The sequence below is a fragment of the Cupressus sempervirens genome, chromosome 6 (assembly GCF_028749045.1).
Source record: "Cupressus sempervirens isolate cs-2001-9-10 chromosome 6, ASM2874904v1, whole genome shotgun sequence".
NCBI classification, from domain to species: Eukaryota; Viridiplantae; Streptophyta; class Pinopsida; order Cupressales; family Cupressaceae; genus Cupressus; species Cupressus sempervirens.
This window is the reverse complement of record NC_143123.1, coordinates 305565265-305585925: the sequence shown is the minus strand read 5'-3', so window position 1 is coordinate 305585925 and position 20661 is coordinate 305565265. Positions and strand designations below refer to the sequence as shown.

Below are 20661 nucleotides of genomic sequence, written 5' to 3'. Positions count from 1 at the left end.
TCTTATACACATTATTCAAGATCTTTGACATGCAAGTCAATGGGTAATAATCTTGTTCCTAAAGTTTTCGACCGTAGAAACATGAGATTTACATTTCAAATAAGGCAGAGTACACATGGATGTAAATTTATATAAAAGAAGAACCATATATGCAATCTAGTCCATGAAGACAAAGACCTTAGAAATAGGTTACTACTAGTCTAAAGTGCTAGATGTAGGATATAAGAATGATAGTTTACAATAGAATTGAACTAGCATATATAGCAAATTTCTAACTTCAATTATGCATAATTTTTTAATCATTGTAATTTTAGATCATACTACATAATCTATCATTAAGATAGAACAAAAAGCACAGTATATGATGAAACAATATATCAAAAAAAAGAGTCAAACCAAAATAAAAATATTTATAATGCTTACACACAATCTCTAAATGCTATAATTTTTAACAAATATTTATAAATTTCTTTATATTTTCAAATTAACTTCTCTTTTTGTATTTTTAAAAATCATTGAATTATTAAAAATACATTCAAAGCCCACTTAACCTTACAACTCCGAGTCCAGCTTAATTCAAATATTTTATCTATAGACTGGCAACCTACAGCTTAATATGGGGCAACGTGTGCATGCAAAAACAAATATATAAAGTGTTGTGAAATCTAAGATAAAATCTGTTATTCTGAAAACGTATTTAGTTATTGGTATCAGATGGTAATTAATGGTGTAGGCAATGGAGTCGAAATGAAAAAAGAAATGCAAAGGTGGCAGGCAAGGCCAAGCCATGTCGAAATCAATATTCATCTTTATGCTTTTCCATATAAATAGAATCGAGATACCCATCAATCACTCCCCCACCTTTCCCTTTCGCTTTCTCTAAGCACTCACACAAAACCATTCAGGCAGACAGCCACTTTGCATTGTCCATCACATCTCTTTATCTAATTAATTCGTTTTTTCCTTCTTTCTTAGTACTGTTCTGCTTTGCACATGGGTTGTCTTGTTCAACGTTTGATCCCTCCAATGCCCGAAACTCCTGCTTTTTCTAGAATTGTAGTCATGGTCGAGTCACAGTCACAGCCATTTCAGCTGGATACCCTGTAACTTGTAAGCAAGCTACCATCACTTGATTTCAATCACCTTCCCTTGGTCAATGAATTTGGTGGATTCTGTGTGTGATTTGGTAGGTAAGGAGGTTGTCTGAAATGGGGATAGTGACAGGAGTGATGAAGAAATCGCAGGCATGGGAGAGAGTTGGCGGCAATTCCAGTGTGGTGAGGAGGAGGATGAAGGACGATGACTGTAATGACGATGAACAGCAAGGCATCACTAACAATAATAACAAGTGTGGGTGTTGGCATTATCTCATGCCCAACTGCATTGTCACCAGATCCTCCACCTCTACTGTGATCATCACTACTACTGGTAAATCTAGCCCACTTTTTTGCCTTTGTAAACTTAAATTTTGTTTGCCAAGGAAATAAGTGCATACCAGGTAATGAATCTCCTTTCTTGCTTGTTTTTGGTCCAAGGATATAAGTCCATGTGGGCATTAGGTTCAATCCTTATACTCACCCACATTTGTCTGCCTACCATTGCCGATAATCGATCATCCCTTTTTTGGCTTAACTTGTTTAATTATATCCAAGTCCATGTGCACTGCTCATAAAGTAATATTTGTCTGATTACTTTGTTCCACATACAACTATTAGGTGCATCACAGCATTTCGGCGTAATTTGTTTAATTTTGATTGCCAAGCAAAGGAGGACATTTAGGTTCATTGGTTACAAAGAAGCCTTTACTTCCTTTTTCCCTGCGCACCACCATTGATAATCAATCCCTGCACGATTAGTGTGTGTCAAGGAAGGAACTCCACTTGCGTATTGAGTTCAATGCTCGTAAGAAGCACCTTTCCACATTTTTACTTCGTAGCACCACTGGTAATCCGTATCGTATCTTTTTAATTATATTTTCACATGTGGGTATGTATTCAGTGCTATTACGAGAGCATTTGTCTGCTCTATTTTCTAGATTAACGAAAGCTAGTATAATGCCAACATCAATTTGATCTTGTATGAGGTCACTGGAGTTTCACTCACCCAGAAAGCTTAAATTGCTTAACATCAGCATTCTGCTTTTCTTCAATTAAGCAGCTAAATCATGTTGTTCAATCCCAGGGATAATTCCAATGCTCCTAAACTGAAGGAATAATGCCAAGAGAATGACCATATAGTGGACTAAAGAGATAAAGAAGCTCCAAATGCACGGATTTGGTCTTATGCAGCTCCAAACATGTGAATATGACCATGTACAGCTCTTCTTATTCTGAGTTTCAGATATGTGGACCTTTTTACTACTACCAGGAATATCTTTTACGGTTTGGGATTCTAGGTAGTCATGACCTATGCCCACGCTAGTTTATAACTGAGAGAAAAACATACATACACAAATACCCTTGCCTGTTTGATTGAGTGCATATTTATGTGCATACCCGATTGGACATCATGCATATTGTCGAGTCCATACATGTCCCTTATAACATGATTATCAAGTATATAAGTAGACTCTGATGGCTTGTGTTGCTATGCATATCCGAGGCTCAGCTTACCCGGGTTCCCTTGCTATCAGGTTTTGCCTATAAATCCAAAGAACTGGGGTTTGCAGTTTGTCTGATGCAAACTACTCAATGAATAAGAGGTCCAAGTCAGTCTCGCATGTTGACAGGCATAATGAAGATGTCAGATTGTGTTTGAGTGGAAGGGTCAGGTCTCAGTGACCAAGAATCTTACAAATCATGGCTCAAATTTTAGTTGCTATGGAAAGAACTAATATGGTTTTCCATTTACGATAACATAAAGTTGGGTATTTAACAAGAGGCTTAATAGAAGTGCAAGATTATATCCAGAACTTTGTGGTGCAATTCACAGACTTTATTGGGATCTGAAGAGTCAGGGCATTGATTGTTATTATTGAAGTTAGATCAGATTTGCAAATACTATAATTTTGCTTAATTATTTTTCTTATGTTAAACAAATGAGTAAGTAAGGTACTTACATCTGCTTGAAATGATGGGCTTTGAGATTACAGCTATTTACAAAGGCTAACAATCTAAACTTTGGGTTTGTGATCCTGCTCTTTGAAGGAACCACAACGTACCAAATTTTGTAAAAGTGGCAGTCATAATTTAAGCTTACAGTTGTAAAAAATGGGTAGTAGATCAGGAATTCGGTGTTATGACACTGCTCACTGAAGGAGCTGTAACAAACCGTATTTGTGAGTTATCTGCAGTAATTAGTTGCCCATAATTGCTTCATTGGAGAAGTATTGCAAACCTAAGCACTCATAGCATAGTTTTGGTATTGAAGTTTTGGATTTCTGATTTCTTCTCGTATCTGCAAGGAAAATTCATTAGCGGATGCAGGCCACCTACATGGCTGCAAATTATATACTCTGCTCCAACCAATCATGGAACAAAACAGAACAACCAAACTGCAACATAACATCCGACTTAAGTTCTACAAGTATTCATTCTATATGTACTATTAAGTTATGAATTCATGATGAATGCAGAAAAACAACAAAGTATAGAGCCATTTAGCAAGTGGAAAAATCATTCTTTTATTTCTTCTCTTCAGTGGCACAGCATGATCTGCTTTTGTCCTCAGCTAAGAGCCCAGACCAGGAAAATTCCTAAAAGACCAAAAAACTATTAGACGGCAAAAGGGAAAGCCCCAAATATAAAATCACAACTGCCAGCAAAGGCAGTTACAAACCAAAACTCAAAACAATCTAAAGAAAAGAAACTAACAGAAGAGTGAGAGGCTCATTACAAAAGGGTGGTTCCATCATCCTCCCCACCTTGTACAGATTATGCTCAGAGGAACTGATTTTTCAAACTTCTAGAAACATTTCATCACTACCATTAGGGAGGTGCCCTTGGCATGATCTGAGTCACCACAAGTTCTTCCAATTTATGTCCTTCCTGGGTCCAGAGTCGATGGCTGATTCCACCATCTCGTTGGGTAGGCATCCACATAACAGGTGAATCTCAAAATCATTGCTGCTGCTGCCGCGAACAGGCCTGAAATGTATCCTCTTTTTCCAATCTTGCTTTTTATCACTGTTCTTAAACTGAGCTAGGCTGTCACCTTTGACCAAGCTCTTGAAAACATTCTTGAAGTATTTTCTATGATTTTGCTCTACTTTCATAATTCACTATCCCTCTCCATCCAGTGAGAATTACTGGTAGGATCCTCCAGAGTTACCTTGGAATGAAAATCACAGCCAACCAAAACATCTTCTGAGATGTGCCTTAAGCTTCCCTTCTTTTTCATGTTTATCACACTTTCCATGTCGTTAGTGCTGGTTCTTACACACGCTTCCAGCTTACATGTCGGTTCATCTCGAAAGAGTTTTTTCTTCCAGGCTCAAATCTGGCTTCTGTAATAGAGACAAAGCTGCTATGTCAATTTCTCCTTTCTGTTTCCATGGATTTAAGAGATGTTTCAATCCTCTACGTTGTGCCTAATAAGTGCCTAATAAGTTACCTTGGAATGAAAATCACAGCCAACCAAAACATCTTCTGAGATGTGCCTTAAGCTTCCCTTCTTTTTCATGTTTATCACACTTTCCATGTCGTTAGTGCTGGTTCTTACACACGCTTCCAGCTTACATGTCGGCTCATCTAGAATGAGTTTTTTCTTCCAGGCTCAAATCTGGCTTCTGTAATAGAGACAAAGCTGCTATGTCAATTTCTCCTTTCTGTTTCCATGGATTTAAGAGATGTTTCAATCCTCTATGTTGTGCCTAATAAGTGCTCCTGTAGCTTTGATGGATTAATTTCAGTTTTTGATCATATTGACAAGGTCTTCACAGCAAACAACACACATCTAATGGCACCACATCGCACAGCACTTCATCCATGCAAAGACCAATTTTGAAAGCAACAAGACAAGTCTTATCCATAAATGAGCTTATGATCCTTCTTCAACCAAACACTCTTGTAAAGGTTGATTTTGGAATACAAGCAAGCTGCAATTTGCTAATCATTGATGTACTAATAGATTGTCGGTAGATGTACACCTATGATCATTTGGAATTTTTAATCCTTATGCTTGCATTTTATTCGAAAGACACTCTTTCTCCTCCAATCAGCCTTTGGGGCCTCTTTCTTCCTAGATGTCAAGCTTCTTCTCAATATCAATTAATTTCCAATTCTTGCTTTAACTTCTTCTGTTAGAGGGTTTTTTTTTCCCAAGGTTACCATTGCCCTTTTGGGGTTTTGAGGGCAGGCTATGACAGTATGGGCTTCATTCCAAATAAAAAGGGCTTCCAATCTCTAGAAGATTTGCATCCTTACCCCATACCTCCAAAGGTTCCGCCTCTTTTAAAATTTGGCCTTCATTCTTGCCTTCTTCTGTTTCTTCACTCATGGCCAGTTCCGAGGAAACTTCTTTGCCTCTATTTTAGCTTCTATCACCTCATTCATTCACCATGTTGCTTTTTCTGATCAGTTTCTCTTTTGCTCTTAAGGCATATTCATATGCCTAATCCACAGTAAATATCTTCACCAAGGCAAACTCATCTTGAGCTTGAAACTTGAATCCATTCATGCAGTAGACTGCTGTCTGCCCTTCATTCTACTGTATATCTGTCTGAATTTGAGACTGATTCCTTTGTGCTAAACTCTAAAAAAAATTAAATATTTTTTGCTGATAATTATAAGCAAGGAATTGAGCCTTTAGATGTTTCGGCAACCTAGGCAAAACCATACTTTCATTCCTTCTTCTGAGCATCTGGCAAAACCATACTTTCATTCCTTCTTCTGAGCATCACAGCAAGTTCCCCTTTTCCATGACTAGCAGCCCATACCAGAAAGAGGACTCCTATTCAAGAGTAAAATCTGACCGACCTCGAAAGATAAAGCCCCAAAAATAATATCACAACCACCAGCACTAAAGGCAGTAACAAACCAAAATCCAAAATAATTAAAAGAAATGAACTGAAAAAGGAGTGGGGGAATTGTTACAATAGGAAGTTAAATCACATTTTGTAAATACATATTATTCTATTACTGACTTTAAATACATTTGGTTATCATTATGATTCACATGTCAGGAAAAAACTGTTGTACTATGAACTTTTCTTTATACTTATATAAACTTTCATTGTTGGCAGCCATATCCAAATCTTGGTTAAAGTTAGTAATAAATATTACAAATTATCGTGCACCAGATGCTACAGAAAAAGCGTAAAGTTGCTTATTACAAATTATCATGCACCAGATGCTACAGAAAAAGCATGAAGTTGCTTTATGAGAGCACATATGAAGTGTTGTAGAAGATTTGTTCAAACACTTGGTGTCCATAAACGAACAGTAAGAAGGCCAATATGTATTAAGTTTATATATATTGCCTGATGTCAGCACATCTCACTTGCCTTAATATTTTGATTTTTACAGATTTTCTCAAAATCTCCTGTTAGATGTTCCCACCATGCTTCAGTCCCTTCAAATTCATCTCATCTTTTCCTTTCTATTAGAGATTCACTAGTCCACATCCTTCCATGCCAGTGCCATAATCTTTTGAAGAAGAGAATTTTCTTGTTTGTTGGAAAAGAGGTCCATTGGACAAAACCTTAAAAAATGAAACAAGGGAGGTTGCAGACAAGAGCATTGGGCATTGCACTTATAACAATGGGTTTCCTTTCAACATTGCTTTATCATCTTATTGGTGGGATATGGTGAAGACTTTATGCAATACACCTCTTCGTTATGTTGTCTTAGGTGTGAAAATGTGAAAACCACCTTATTGGTGAAGGAGAAACTTTCCATAGAGATTATTGAGAGTAATTGAAGATACATGACTCAAAACAAGTACGCCCATCATTTTTTATGGATGAAAAAATTGTAAAAATAGTCTATTGATCAATGTTATAGTAGTGCCTCCTAAAGGTGTGATGTTTTGGAAGGCAGTAGATCAAAGTGGTGAAGTAAATATGCAAGTTTCATTGCTAGCATCCTTGCTGAATCCATTGAAATGGTTGGGTTTGAAATTGTTGTCTAGATCTTAACTAGCAATGGTAAAAATGTAGCATAGCTGGGTCTAAGGTGGAGGGTGCATAAGTCTCATTTTTTGGACACCATGTGTAGTCCGTTCTTTCAATTTGATATCGAAAAATATTGGCACACAAATTGAGTGCGTCGAACAAATCTACATGGAGGGCAAGTGGATCTAGATGTTTGTGATGGATCATAACATGTCACAAGGCATTTTTAGGACCTTCTCCAAGTTGGAGTTGTTGAAGGTTATATACATTTTTTAAATATATATTTTTAATTTTTTCAATTTCAATTTTTTATTGTTGACATGTGACATTTATTTTTTTAAATACCAGTTTTTTTGCTGAAAATTGATCTGCATGTCACACAATCTTCTTAAGACATCTTGTGAAGGTGCAAGAGGCCTTGAGTTCTACTGTCATCCATAGCCCTTGTAGCGTATGGAGGCAGTCAAGCATAGAAAGATTCCAAAAGTAAAATAACTGATCTTAGATGACGAGCAGTGGGCTCATGTGGAATATGTTTTGAATTTCATTGAGCTCATCATGAGCAAGATTAGGTATGCTACTACCAATCACTCATGCTTGGGTGAAATTCATGATGGCATGGTCTCTGTGGCCCAGAAATAAGAGCAATAATAGAAGCCAAGGAACATGACCAAATGGAAACAATTTTCAAAATTGTGTAAAATATTATTGCTGACTGTTGGAACAAGATGATCACCCCCTTACATCTCTTAGCATTTGTTTTGTTGCCAAAGTATTATAGAAAAAAGGTGCTTTCAATTCTAGTGAGGGCTCCACTATATAGGGATGGGGAGGTTGTTGTTGGCTATAAGGTTTTATTTAGAAAGATATTTTCAAATGAAGATGTCCGAAGTATTATCTTGGGCGAGTTTGGCCACTTCATAGCTTCAAAAAAATTGTGATGTTTACTCTCTTCTAGACAAGTATAGGTGAACTGGTGATGAGTGGTGGTATCCACATGGTCAAGGCTCTATTTATTTGTAGCCGCTTCCAATTAAAATCCTCTCCCAGGTATGTATCTTTTCAATTTTTTTATTTTTCACATTTTTCATTTGATGCTAGCATGCTATATATTATTTTATAATAACATAATTTTATAAATTTTGTTTAAAGTTTTGAACTAAAAAATTAAATACTAAATGTTGTATGCAAACTCAACAGGTTGCGTGTTCTTCAATGGAGTGGGATTGAATTACATACTGCATCCACTCAATCAAACACAATCGTTAGAGTGGGAAAAAAGCATAGGCTTTGGCCCATATACACTTCAACCTTTGTCTCTTGTCATATGTGAAACCTAAATGCAGTGACAGTGTGACGAAGAAATTGGGATCTAACCCCTAAGTGTGCTGATTTAGATGTTATAGATGCAGTGTACAACTTTCTGGCTTGCTGAAGTCTATGTAGATGAGGGAGCTTTTGCACTTCACACACGTAGTTGGAGTGGCAGTCCAGTTGATTGTGGCTCAAATGAAATTGAACCTAACTTTGACCTTGATGCTTTTGATGAAGAAGAGTATGAAGACTATTAAATAATTGAGTGTAATTTGAATTTTCATTGTGTAGTGACATTTTGAGACTTGAATATTTTCATTTTTGCAAATGATGAATATGATTTATTTAATTATTCTATTTATTGTCAATTATGAGTATCATTACTCACTCTCTCTCTCTTTCTCGATCTCTTGACAAAGTATCTTCATTTTTGCAAATGATGAATATGATTTATTTAAATATTCTATTTATTGTCAATTATGAGTACAGCCTGAGTTGGCCTAGTGGTGGAAAACTTGTACTCTTGAAAGAGAGGTCACAAGTTCAAATCTCACTGGGGGGTAGGGTATGTACGCCTCGTTTGTAGCGCCAAGCGCCTCTCGAAAAAGAGTACGAGGTAGTCCCATATCACTGTCACCATGCGTAAATCCAAAAACTATGGCATAGTGTCATGGACTATAAAACCTCCTTTCCTTTCCTTTTTTTTTTTCTCTCTCTCTTTCTCTCATAGTTGTAATACTGACAACTAATTCTATATAATAGTTGTTGTACTGCCATCCCAGGTTTTGGTACCTGTACTCGAATTGCAAGCTAGCCCAAAATATATCACAATTGCCATCTTGTTGTATGTGACTGATTTTTTCCACAATGCAAATTATTCTCTATTTCTCCTTTGTTTCTTATGGAATTCTAGTTGTTTGATAGAGTGAATGGTTTTCTAGATCTTAGTGGATCATTCCTCACCTTTTTAGGAGGCTTTTAGCCCCACAAAAATATTTGTGAAATAAAATATGTGGGAAGATTTTTTCCACTGCTTCCATGTGATGCAAAATTCCTTGTCTTGGTGTCTTTCCTGTGCAGTCCTCTATGTTTAATTTGGATGCTTTCGTGGTCAGTTTTCCTTGGGGCTTCTAATTTTGAATTTCTACAATTTTTGCCATGTTTTTAAGCACTCATGTTTATCTTTTGCATGGTCTATGCAATGTGTAAAATCACTTTCAATGCACCTATAAATATGCATGTATGCTTAAGGGTGAAGAAAGAGCTTCATTAATATTTTTTGAGAATAAGTGAGTTTTATGTAACAGTAAAGAAATTTACTGTGTCTTTGTTGTTTTACCCAAAAAGGGTTTTGCCCAAGTAAAAAAACTACATATTGTTTTTCTTCTAATTATTTTGTTATGGTTTTAGATTGCATATCACTACTTCTAGTTTACAAGCTAGTTAGGCTTCTTTTCCTCTACATGTGGTAGTAAAGCTGGGATTGAGCTTTGTCCTTAGTGGAAGGCTGTGCAGCTGAGGATTTGTGTGTGAATCAGAATGACATGAAGCATAAGGATAGGGAAAAATTTAATAGAACATGTGGTAGTAAAGCTTGGATTGAGCTTTGTTTGAAAGTAACGTTTCTTTGCATTTGCTAAAACTTGCCCTTAGTGGAAGGCTGTGCAGCTGAGTATTTGTGTGTGAATCAGAATGACATGAAGCATAAGGATAGGGAAAAATTTAATAATTTTGAGTTATAGAAGTTGAAGATGAAAGTCTTGCTTGCTAACAAAGATCAGTAGATTGTTTTATCATCCACAAAACCATCTGTTATGAAGGATGAAGATTGTCTAATACTAATTATTGATAGGAACCTGGGGAGTTCAGTCAATTTACATTTATCAGATTCAGTTTTGTTAAATACATCAACAGAACTCATAACAAAGGATTTATGGGATAAGTTGGAGTCTTCACAGCAAGGAAAAATATCTAGCAAATAATCATTTTCTTTGAAAGAAGTTGTACTCATTTAGAATGAATGGTGCACAGAGCTGAACATTTGAATGCCTGCAGTACTGTGGTAAGCTAGTTTTCTTTTGATATTTAAATCAAAGTTACCGACTTGCATTCTGGTATTAACGTGGGTTTGAGATTCGTCCAATTTTTTTTGGGTTGGGTTCGGATTTGTTTTGGGTGATATATATATATATATATATATATATATATATATAAAAGTTCATACATCACTATGCTAATATTAAAGCAACATAGCAAAATACACCACCACATATATTAAAGAAAGTTTAGCAATGGAGGAAGAAGTTTTTCTTTTCATTCGCAAATGCACAAATGACATATAAAACAACCTTTTTTGTATTTTTACTTTTTAGTGGTCACTTTTAGGTTGGAGGGTTGAACAGACCTAAGTTGGCAAAAAATCTTTTTGAAAAAGTCAATGAAAATGACATTTTCAGTCAAATTCGCCCCAAATTCGGTCTGGGTTACTCTGCCCAAATCAGAAGTCTTCTGAATTCGTCCAAAGTTCTCACTGGGTCCTTCTGAGAGATTTTTGAGAGAACTTACGTGACTGTGGCAGATTCTTGAGTGATTTTGAATTGTACCAGACTTTGCAACTGTGGTAACATAGATTAAAATGAATAACTAATAGAAGTATATTAGTTTTCTTTGTTCTTTACATGACTCCTGGGATAATCTAGATGGCAATGCCTAATGCTATTTCCAAATAAGCAAATGAGGATGTAGTAAGAGGTCCCTTACTAGAAAAAATGAAAAAAAAGTTTGTAGATGATTATATCAATCAGATGATACGTTGACTATAAGAATTCATTCTTGTCAAATAAACAAAAAAAATTGAAGAGACAAAAAGTTAGGTGGCAAGAGATCAAATTCTAGAGATAAGTATAATGCTATGTATAAAAGTCGGAGAAAGTGTCAGAACTGTGGTAGAACAGGGTACTGTAAGAGGGATTGCAAATTTAAAAAGGTTAGAAACGCCAAGTCATTTGGAGGTGCTTCTTGTATAGAATCTAAGACCTTAGTTGTATAGAATCTAAGACCTTAGTTGAAGATTTAGGGTACATATTTTTGGGTCCTACAAGGTCAGATGAAAGCCATGATGAATGTTGATAGACTTAGGTGTCTTCTTTCATATGATGCTTGTAGGGAATGGTTCAGTGATCATGAAAAACTCAAGGAGGTGAATATTTCTAGGAGAAGATTCTATATATAAGATTATATGTAAGGGAAAAATGAAGATAAGATTGAAAGGTAAATGAATTATGACTCTTGCCAATGTTCTACACACTCCAGTTTTGGCAGGAAATCTAATTTCAGTAATAAAAATGAATTATGCAGGTGGTATATAATGAGGATAGAAGCAAAATGATTTATGGCATATGGAATTGCAAAAAGGAGTCCATTTAGGAATGTTGTTTGAACTTGATTTAAGAACAATTGATAATGGATGTAATACCTCTCACATTCTTCAAGTAAATAATATTGTAGATACACTCCTATACTCCTATATAAAATATAATGTTCTGGCATTTCTAGATGGGGCCTGTTGAGAGAAAGGCTTTTGTGATTTAAAAGGAAAATATATAGTTGATGGAATTTCTAATTGCCATGATTTGGAGGTGCTTCTTCTATCGATTCTAAGACCTTAGTTGAAGATTACATATTTGTGGTTGCGACAAGGTCAGATGAAGGCCATGATGAATGGTTGATAGACTCAAGTGTCTTCTTTCATATGACTGATAAGAAACCCTGTCATGAACATTTAAGAGTTTTTGGTTCCGATGCTTTTATGTATATTCCCAAAGAAATAAGGACTAAGTTGGACTATAAAGCAGTAAGTTTATGCTTATGAGATATGAGATTGGTGCTAAAGGATATAAGCTATGGAACCCAAAAACAAAGGAAACGGAATGTAATTGTAATGTAATTTTGAAATTTTTGGAGAAGGAAAGAGGTCTCCAAAATAACAAAAACAACTAAAGAAAGAACTTGAAAGAGTTCATGTGGAAACCACTATCAATAGTAACTGGAAGCCAAGCAATATCTCTGCCACTGTCATTGAATTAGAAATCAGTAGATCTATGTTTGAATTAGAAACTATTACTGTTAAGAAAGTAACCTGAATAACCTACAGGTCTCTGGGTACAGAATCGTGCCTCACTCTTCTTGTTTAATATTCTCTAAAGAATGACATTCTATATTATTTATAGTCTCTATTAAGGTGCCGGCCATCAGGTTGAGATTTGTTTAGTTTGACATTTAACTAATTTTAGTTAAGTCTTGCTACCATTTCAAGTCGCCGACTTAGAGACACTTAATTAATGGATGCATGTCAAGGGTTATGTCCCTTAAGGGACATACCCTCTAATGAGGATATTTAGACGGGTCATGTATTGATGCAGGAGCATCTTGCATCCAAAATAAAGGGGAGACATGTTGAATGTAAAATTTAAAATTAAAAAAAAAAAAAAAAAAAAATCTGGAGGAGAGAGAAAGTGACGAAAATAGAAGGAAAAATAATTTAAAAATAAAATAAGGGAAAAAGGAGAAAAGAGGAATTTCTATTTTCAAGGTGCATGGGTGGCATAAATAGAAAATAATAAAAATAGTTGTCATTCCATTAATCGAGGTGTGTAGGTGGCATCTTAGAAGTTTGTGGAAAGTTTCTTAAATCATGCATTTAATATTTGTTGGGTGCTTAGTTGTATTTGGGTGGGAATTTAATATTTATTTAAAGGTAGTTGTATTTACCTTTTATCCCACATTGCTTGTGTTTGTAATGTCTTGGGTTAGAAGTGCCTATTTAAGGAAGGCTTATTATCATTTGTAATCAAGTTCGGAAAATAGAAGCTTTTCAAGTGTAAGCTCTTGTAGTGAATTTTCAAGTATTAATGGATGTTTTGTGAAGCATTTTTGTCATCTCTATCTCTATATTGTTGCATTCTTGGTTGTGAGTTGTTAGAGTGGTGTGGCCCTTCATCATGTATGCAGTTTGTAGGACACACAGCACATCTACAGTCTGGACTACAAGCATACATAACCTCACCGGTTCCTTGCAACAATTTCACACTCCAGTTTGAGATTATCCCAGAATTACAGTCATATCATTATTCAGCATATTCAGACCTGTACATCAGTATTTGGATCAGGGTTATCTTTGAGTTTCACCTAACTTTGATCTTAATCTCAGTATTTTGTTATCAGAATCTGCAGAAAATTACAATTACGAAAGATGAATAAAAGAATGAGTTCGTAGAAGAGAATTTGTATCTAGGAAACATAGGATAAGAGGTTGGAGAACTATAGACATCCAAATTTCTATTATGCATTTCTTTTATTAGGTTTATTTATTACTTATGAAGACCCCAAAGGACATTTGAGGAGGCACTTAAATCAAATGAAATATAGTCTTGGAGAGGTGCAACAGAGGAACATTGGGACTTGGTTAAATTACCCCCTAGAATAAAACCAGTTGGCTGTAAATGATTTCTTAAGAAGTATAATGTAGACAGAAAAATGGAGAAGTACAAAGATTGTTTAGCAGCAAAGGGTCTTTCTCAAGAAGAAGGAATTCACTTTGGCAATATTTTCTTCTCTTGTTGCAAAACTAACTTTATTCATATTTTTAGCTATTGTTGTTGCATTTGATTTGGAAATTTAAACAAATGAATGTCAAGGCAACATGCTACATGGTGAGCATGAGGAAGACATTTACATGGCAAAGCCAAAATGTTGTAAAGTGAAAGGTAATGAGGATTTGCTATGTAGGTTGAAATTGTCTCTTTACAATTTCAAAGCAATTACTGGGGGTGTGGAACAAAAATTAACAAATGATATTGTGGGACTTTGTCTAGATCACAGCAAAGCTGATCTATTTGTGTATTTCAAAGAGGTGTAAATTTTGTTATCAGAATTTTGTATGCAGATGACATGTTATTAATTGGTAACAACATGACAATGATTAGTTTAGTTATCTTCACAATCTGACATAAAACATCTTGTTGCTATAATATTTATTTTCAGCATGGAAATTAAAAGAGATCCTGTATCTAGAAAATGGTTCTGCAGAGCTATAGGAATATTTCAATATAAGGCAGTAAACCAACAAGTATTCATTTTTTTTCTACTGAACAATGTCCTAAAACAAATGAAGAAATTGAGGAAGTGTGTCATCTTCCTTATGCTGGTGTTATGGCATCCTTGTGCACACAGTGATCTGTGCTAGGCCTATGATTCTGACTGCAGTGGACATTATGTTTGGTTATATCCCAAACTGGTAAAGTGCACTGGAACTATAGTAAAAGGCTTTTTAAATATCTATATGGTACCTCAGATTATGTGCTTTGTTATCAAGGAAGAGCTAATGAAAATAAGACTTGAATTTGGAAGGAATTTAGGGGGATGGAGATTTTGAGATTTTGACCATGGAAGATCTATCAGTGGATATGTATTCAGTCTTTCTAGAGGAGCTGTAAGTTGGATGAGCAGGGCAGTGGCTGCATCATATACAACAGATGCTAAGTACATGGAAGCTGTTCATGCAAGGAATTGGCGTGGCTAAAAAAGTTTGTGCTGGACTAGGAGATGTTAAGGTTTCAGAGTAATAGAGTGTGATATACTTGGCCAAGGATTTTGCTTAACATGCTTAGTAAAAGCATATTGGAGTACAATATCATTTTGTGAGAGAAGTGATTGATGGCAAAGGAAGCAATGTGGCAAAAAAAGTTAATGTTGGACTAGAAGATGCTAAAGGTTAACAGTCAAAACATATTGGAGTAAAATATAATTTTGTAGAGAGAAATGGTTGAAGGCAAATGAGTGCAACTGGAATAAGTTGATATAGAGAAGAATGTTTCTGATTCATTGACAAAAGTTGAGTACTAAGAGATTTTCTCGGTTCTCGGTGTAGAAAATTAATAGGTATGGTCACTCTCAGCAATTGACAGTTTAGAATTGTGGCCCCCATGCATGTTCAGCGAAGAATTTTAACCCCGGGCTACTGCTGTCTACTGTTTTCTCATTAAAACACTCGAAATAAAAATGGCTTAACAGAGAAAATTTTAATGTTTGAACATTACACTAATCACACAGTAGCTGAAACTTCAAGTTACCAAAGTCTAAAACAAATATTTAATAACTTACTTTTTATTTTATTGGAGAATGGCTGAGTTTTATGCAGTAGCAAAGAATTTCACTATGCTGCTGTTTTTCCTTGAAAGGGTCAGTTCTCCAGGTGAAAATACCATATATTATTGTTGTTGCTTTCTACTTATTCTGTTATCGTCTCAGATTGTATAAGCACTACTATTGTGTAGGGTTACCAGGTTTCTTTCACTTCATAATTTTAAAATTATTATAATAATATTGTAATAATAAAAAATATTTTGAAAAATAAATCACCTAGAAATGGTAGATAGATACTTAATGGGAAGTATGGTGATCCGTGGAGATCGCTATATTCCTATTAATTAATAAAGCTTCAGTGCATATAGTTGTATATATCTTAAGCCATATTTTGTTCCTCTTTGTGCTATTACCTCTTTGGGATTTGATTAAACAAAAATCTGCAACAAAAAACTTGTAAATTTAAATACAGAAAATAGAAAAGTCTCTTAGTGTATTAGGGCTTTTTAGCCTTTGTATGTGCTTATGCCTAACACTTAAAGAAAATCAAGTATAATCTATATGGTATGTCTGAGAAATCTCTAAGGGAAGTTTCCCAATTATCAAGGGATGCTTTTAGGAGACATATAGAGAGTGAAAGAAATTTCATATGAAGTCTCCCAATGTCTGGAGACAATTCAATATTGATCTCTGTGATGGATGTGTGTTTCCAATGCGTAGGATGAGTACTAAGGGTCAGGGTATGAGCCTTGTGGTAGCAATGGTATATATGGGCTTTGTTAACTTTTATCTTTGTAATTATGGTAAGTTGCCTGTACCTTTGGTTTTTTCTTTAGACATGTGTATCCTTCATCATCATCAATCAACTTAGCAAACCATCTTTAAATGTCTTCAATTTACACAAACATAATATGTTCCAGAATACATGCTTATATTACTTACAGAATATCAATTTCTTGCAACTATACAATTAGATCTCTGTTGCTCCTAATGTGCACAAACATCATCTACACAAACCTCAAATCTTTCATAACCCTTGAAAAAAAGGATGTTCTTTTTCTTCAAATGCCCGATGACCCTTAAGCAACAGAAAATCTTCTGATGGAGATACCGTAACAGTTAAGTCTTAAACAGACAATTTCCAGCATATTTTTAATCATACATTTAGAACATCAGGCTACTTTCCATATCTTCTTGATGTTCCAAGAATTTTCTCCATTTTATACTATATAGTCATCTCTCAATGAACAAGATAAATGTAAATTCTTCTATGTCAATGCTTTGTGGGTTTGTAGGATACAGTTCCATCACTAATCACACTGACCATCTGATCATACTTGGTTATAGATTAGCAAGCCTAGTTGGAGAGAAAGTCATGCCTGATGTATGCCAACTTTTGTTCTAAGTTTCTAAGCCAAACATTGGGTTCCTGTAAACATCAAAGTTCAGACAATGATTAATTTCTGAAAATCTAATCGTGCAAAAATTCTTGATGCTTAAATTTAACTGCTGTTGCTAGACTGGAAAAAATCCACGCAATTCAATAATTATTAATATTAGGTTTGACATTGCCCTAAAAAGGTATCCAACTGGACATGCAGTTCAATAATCATTGACAACCAGTTGTTTAATCTTATAAGTTAACATTTAGAATTTGGTGTCTGTGGAAACCTGAAAGATCGCATCTCCACTTTTTGTTGGCATCTAATAGATATTGATAAATGCAGTTCCTGTATAATTAAACAATTTGACAAGCCTCTGCATCCTGAGGAAATACTAAAACATGCATTGCTTATGATCAACACTTAAAAATTGAAATGAAGATGATATTTTATGGTATGTTTATATTTTACTGTGATATACTTTTCTTTGCTGATTGGGTTGGACTTGATGTTAAGTTTCTACTTTAAGTGCTTCTTATTGAACTAAGTCCATTTTATCATATTCTTATGTGAGGCATCATATATGTGATCTGATAAGTATCACGCCATCCTCTGCAACCATACCCATATCATAGAAACATGAATCGTGCATGGAGATTGGTTGTAGTTTTCTTTTTCATGTGAAATTTTGTTTCTCTATACCATGTTTCTGGAAGCAATATAATTGGATATCTCAAATGAAGGCTACAATATAATTCACTGACTGCACCCAGGCATGTGAATTGAAGCCACAGTATAGTTTGGCTTGTATAATTTTTCATCTGTATTGTTTGCAAAGTGAATGGATTGACAAACCCATTCTGATGGAAATCTGTACTGATCAACTAATTGTTCTTTGGGTATGGTGCAGTGGGAAGTAGATCACTGAATAATATTTGCAAAGAGGCACCCATCCCCCAGGCAGGTTCTTCAACAAGCAGTACTGACAATGAAAGTAACCCATCAACCCCAAAAGGAGGTGAATTGAAATTAGCATCACAGTTGCTTAAATTCTCCTTCAATGAACTCAAAGCTGCAACTAGAAACTTCAGACCAGAAAGCATTCTTGGAGAAGGTGGTTTTGGCTGTGTTTTTAAAGGGTGGATAGAAGAAAATGGGACTGGCCCTGTAAAGCCAGGTACTGGTCTAACTGTTGCTGTGAAAACATTAAATCATGATGGGCTGCAGGGGCACAAAGAATGGGTGGTAAGTATTGATAGGATGATCAAAGAGTAAATTTTTTAATTACTGTAGCTTGGTCTGCAAGATGAATTATTGTACTATTCTAACATTAGCTGAAGCACTACGAGTGAAATCATCTTATTGCTGATGGCTTTACAGGCAGAAGTTACCTTCCTTGGTCAGCTTCATCATCCTAATCTAGTCAAACTAATTGGTTACTGCATTGAAGATGATCAGAGGCTTCTTGTTTATGAATTCATGCCACGAGGGAGCTTGGAAAACCATCTATTTAGAAGTGAGTGATGTAAATTCAATTTCTTTGATTTGCAGAAGTACAGAAAGGTGCACATACAGTTTGGATGTGACTTCTTGTTATTAATATCCTCAAGCTAGTCATAAACAATTTTATTGGTCATTGTTGCTGTGACTTTATTTAAATCTCTAATCCATCTTCACTGTTCTCATTGTATGGTTTACTAGACCCTAATTATTCTTGTCATTACGTGATTCCAGAAGCACATAAAACACTTACCATCCATCCATCAATTTGCCTGATGATAATCAGGTTTCTGCACTTTCAAATAAATGGTTCTAAATGTATTAAACTCCTTTTTACATCCAAAATTTTCCTCCTTAATGATACCAATCTACTTTTCTTTGTATTCCAAAGTACTGCAGCAACAACACAAAATTTACTTGACTACTTAAGTGCATCTTTTCATTGTTTGTTTGTTAGTAACATATACATCACAACAGTTTCTTTACAAGTTCAATAGGTTGTTAAAAAGCATTCATGCCTTGACAACTGCCTGTTGGAATACGTTTGCTGTTGCACCAAAAGATCAACCTATTAATGCCCAATACAAACACTAGAGGTAAATGAATCCATGGGAGGCAGTTAGTCCATGTCCTGAATCCAAAAAGGGGAGGACATGGGTGATTAGTCCAACAATCGTAACCTCATCAAGGCACACCACATATATGCTCAAGCATCGACTAGCTGTGTGGCTGTTAATTGCGTATTGGTAATGACAATCTGATCATGTGGTCCTCTCGAGGAAGAGTATTTCCTTAGCTCACTATTGGAATCTAAGTCAAAACAAATCTTGGATCAGATTGATCCCATAACCTCTTTTTTCAAGTCTTATGTTCCTATAGATTAGGAATCTTAGATAATTGCGCTCAACTGTTGTGTGTATTCCAACACATGCTTGTGCTTAACCCTAAATTCTTGTTGCCATAATCAATTTGATGATTTGTCTCTCATGATTGCAATCTTAATAACTTATATACATTAGTCAATGGTCACACATTAGAAGAAAGGTAAACTTTTCTAAGGTAGATTTCAAGTAGCATCAATAAGTCCGTTGAAGAACCTTTCATCTTTTTAAAATTCAATACACCTTAGTATGATTGTAAAGTACAATCTCATCATTGAAAAATCTTTCATCATTTTAAAATTCAATACTCTTTACTATGATTTAAAGTACAGTGTCATTCATATCTGACAAGTATGTTGTTTTTGCTAGGGGAAGGGATATTGTCCTACTCCTCTCTTTCACAGTAATACAATTTCATTACAGCCAAGTAGGTCAAAAATTATTTAAATAGATTACATAGAGCCATTGATTCCATTACACCTTTCTCGCAGTGTAACCCATAGATGTGTCCCTGGTCTGATTTTCCCCGTCCCAATACTGGGGACATTTGTGAGACTTGGGGATGGCCAGGGGATGACCTCCCCATATCCTTGATTTTCACAAAATGACATGGGACGTCCCAGATATTTGGGGGCTTTGGCCAAAATTGGGGGCGATGGCTGGGGACACCTTGGAAGTCCCTGGGATGGATAGGCATCCACAATTGGATAGGCTGCATTTGCACTTATAAAACACATTTTTCTTTTATAGAACTTTCTTTTTAATCTTAAAGTGGGCCCTTCCTTTCAAGTTTGCCCTATTTTTCTTATTACTGTTTGGCAGTTAATTCATGCTATTTTGGGTCCTCTGATTAATATTTGGCAATTGAGATTAAGAATGTTGTTACAGTCATGCTAGATGCTACATGCTCATAGTCTGTTTGCAAGGTTTTGGGAAAGCACGGAAAGTGCATTACAGACCTTGAACATGCACCTTTATGTCATTGTGTGGCAATACATCAGTGCTAGGTTGGTTTTGTGTTGATTTGGGTCCTTTGTGGAACATTTGGTGAATATTAAAGTTTGCAGCAAGATGCCATCTTTCTGTAGCAGGCTTATATCATGATTGCAACTGTATAGCAAACCTGCTCGACTTCGTATTAATATCTGTTGCTTACAATGAACTGGAGGTGTAGTTTTAGGGGTGTAATGGCGTAACCTCAATTTTAGATCATTGGTGAATGTGGTCTAGAGTGAGAAGAGCATTTAGAGACATATACTTCATCTACTATCTGGAGCAGCACTTTCTAGAGTCAATGTCAAACCTACAACAATCAAGTCCAACAAATTTTCCAAGGTTTTTCATGTTAGTATTTCATAGGAATGTTATTTCTTGTACAGGCATTAATGTG

General features: G+C 35.4%; 1 protein-coding gene across 3 annotated transcripts in view; it reads left to right on the top strand.

Annotated features, from left to right (window-relative positions):
• The first annotated feature begins 903 nt into the window (after positions 1-903).
• LOC149552420 (serine/threonine-protein kinase PBL34-like) overlaps positions 904-20661 on the top strand; it is a 28461-nt gene continuing 8703 nt past the window's right edge. The window contains exons 1-4 of one of the 3 annotated variants that reach the window (XM_089787974.1): positions 951-1110; positions 1191-1428; positions 17801-18135; positions 18271-18406. In XM_089787974.1, coding sequence (XP_089644100.1) covers positions 1209-1428; positions 17801-18135; positions 18271-18406 — 691 coding nt within the window. In that variant the 5' untranslated portion in view covers positions 951-1110; positions 1191-1208. Of the gene's footprint in view, positions 1429-17800; positions 18136-18270; positions 18407-20661 lie in introns of all 3 variants that reach the window. The other 2 variants (XM_089787972.1, XM_089787973.1) reach the window with 2 other exon arrangements.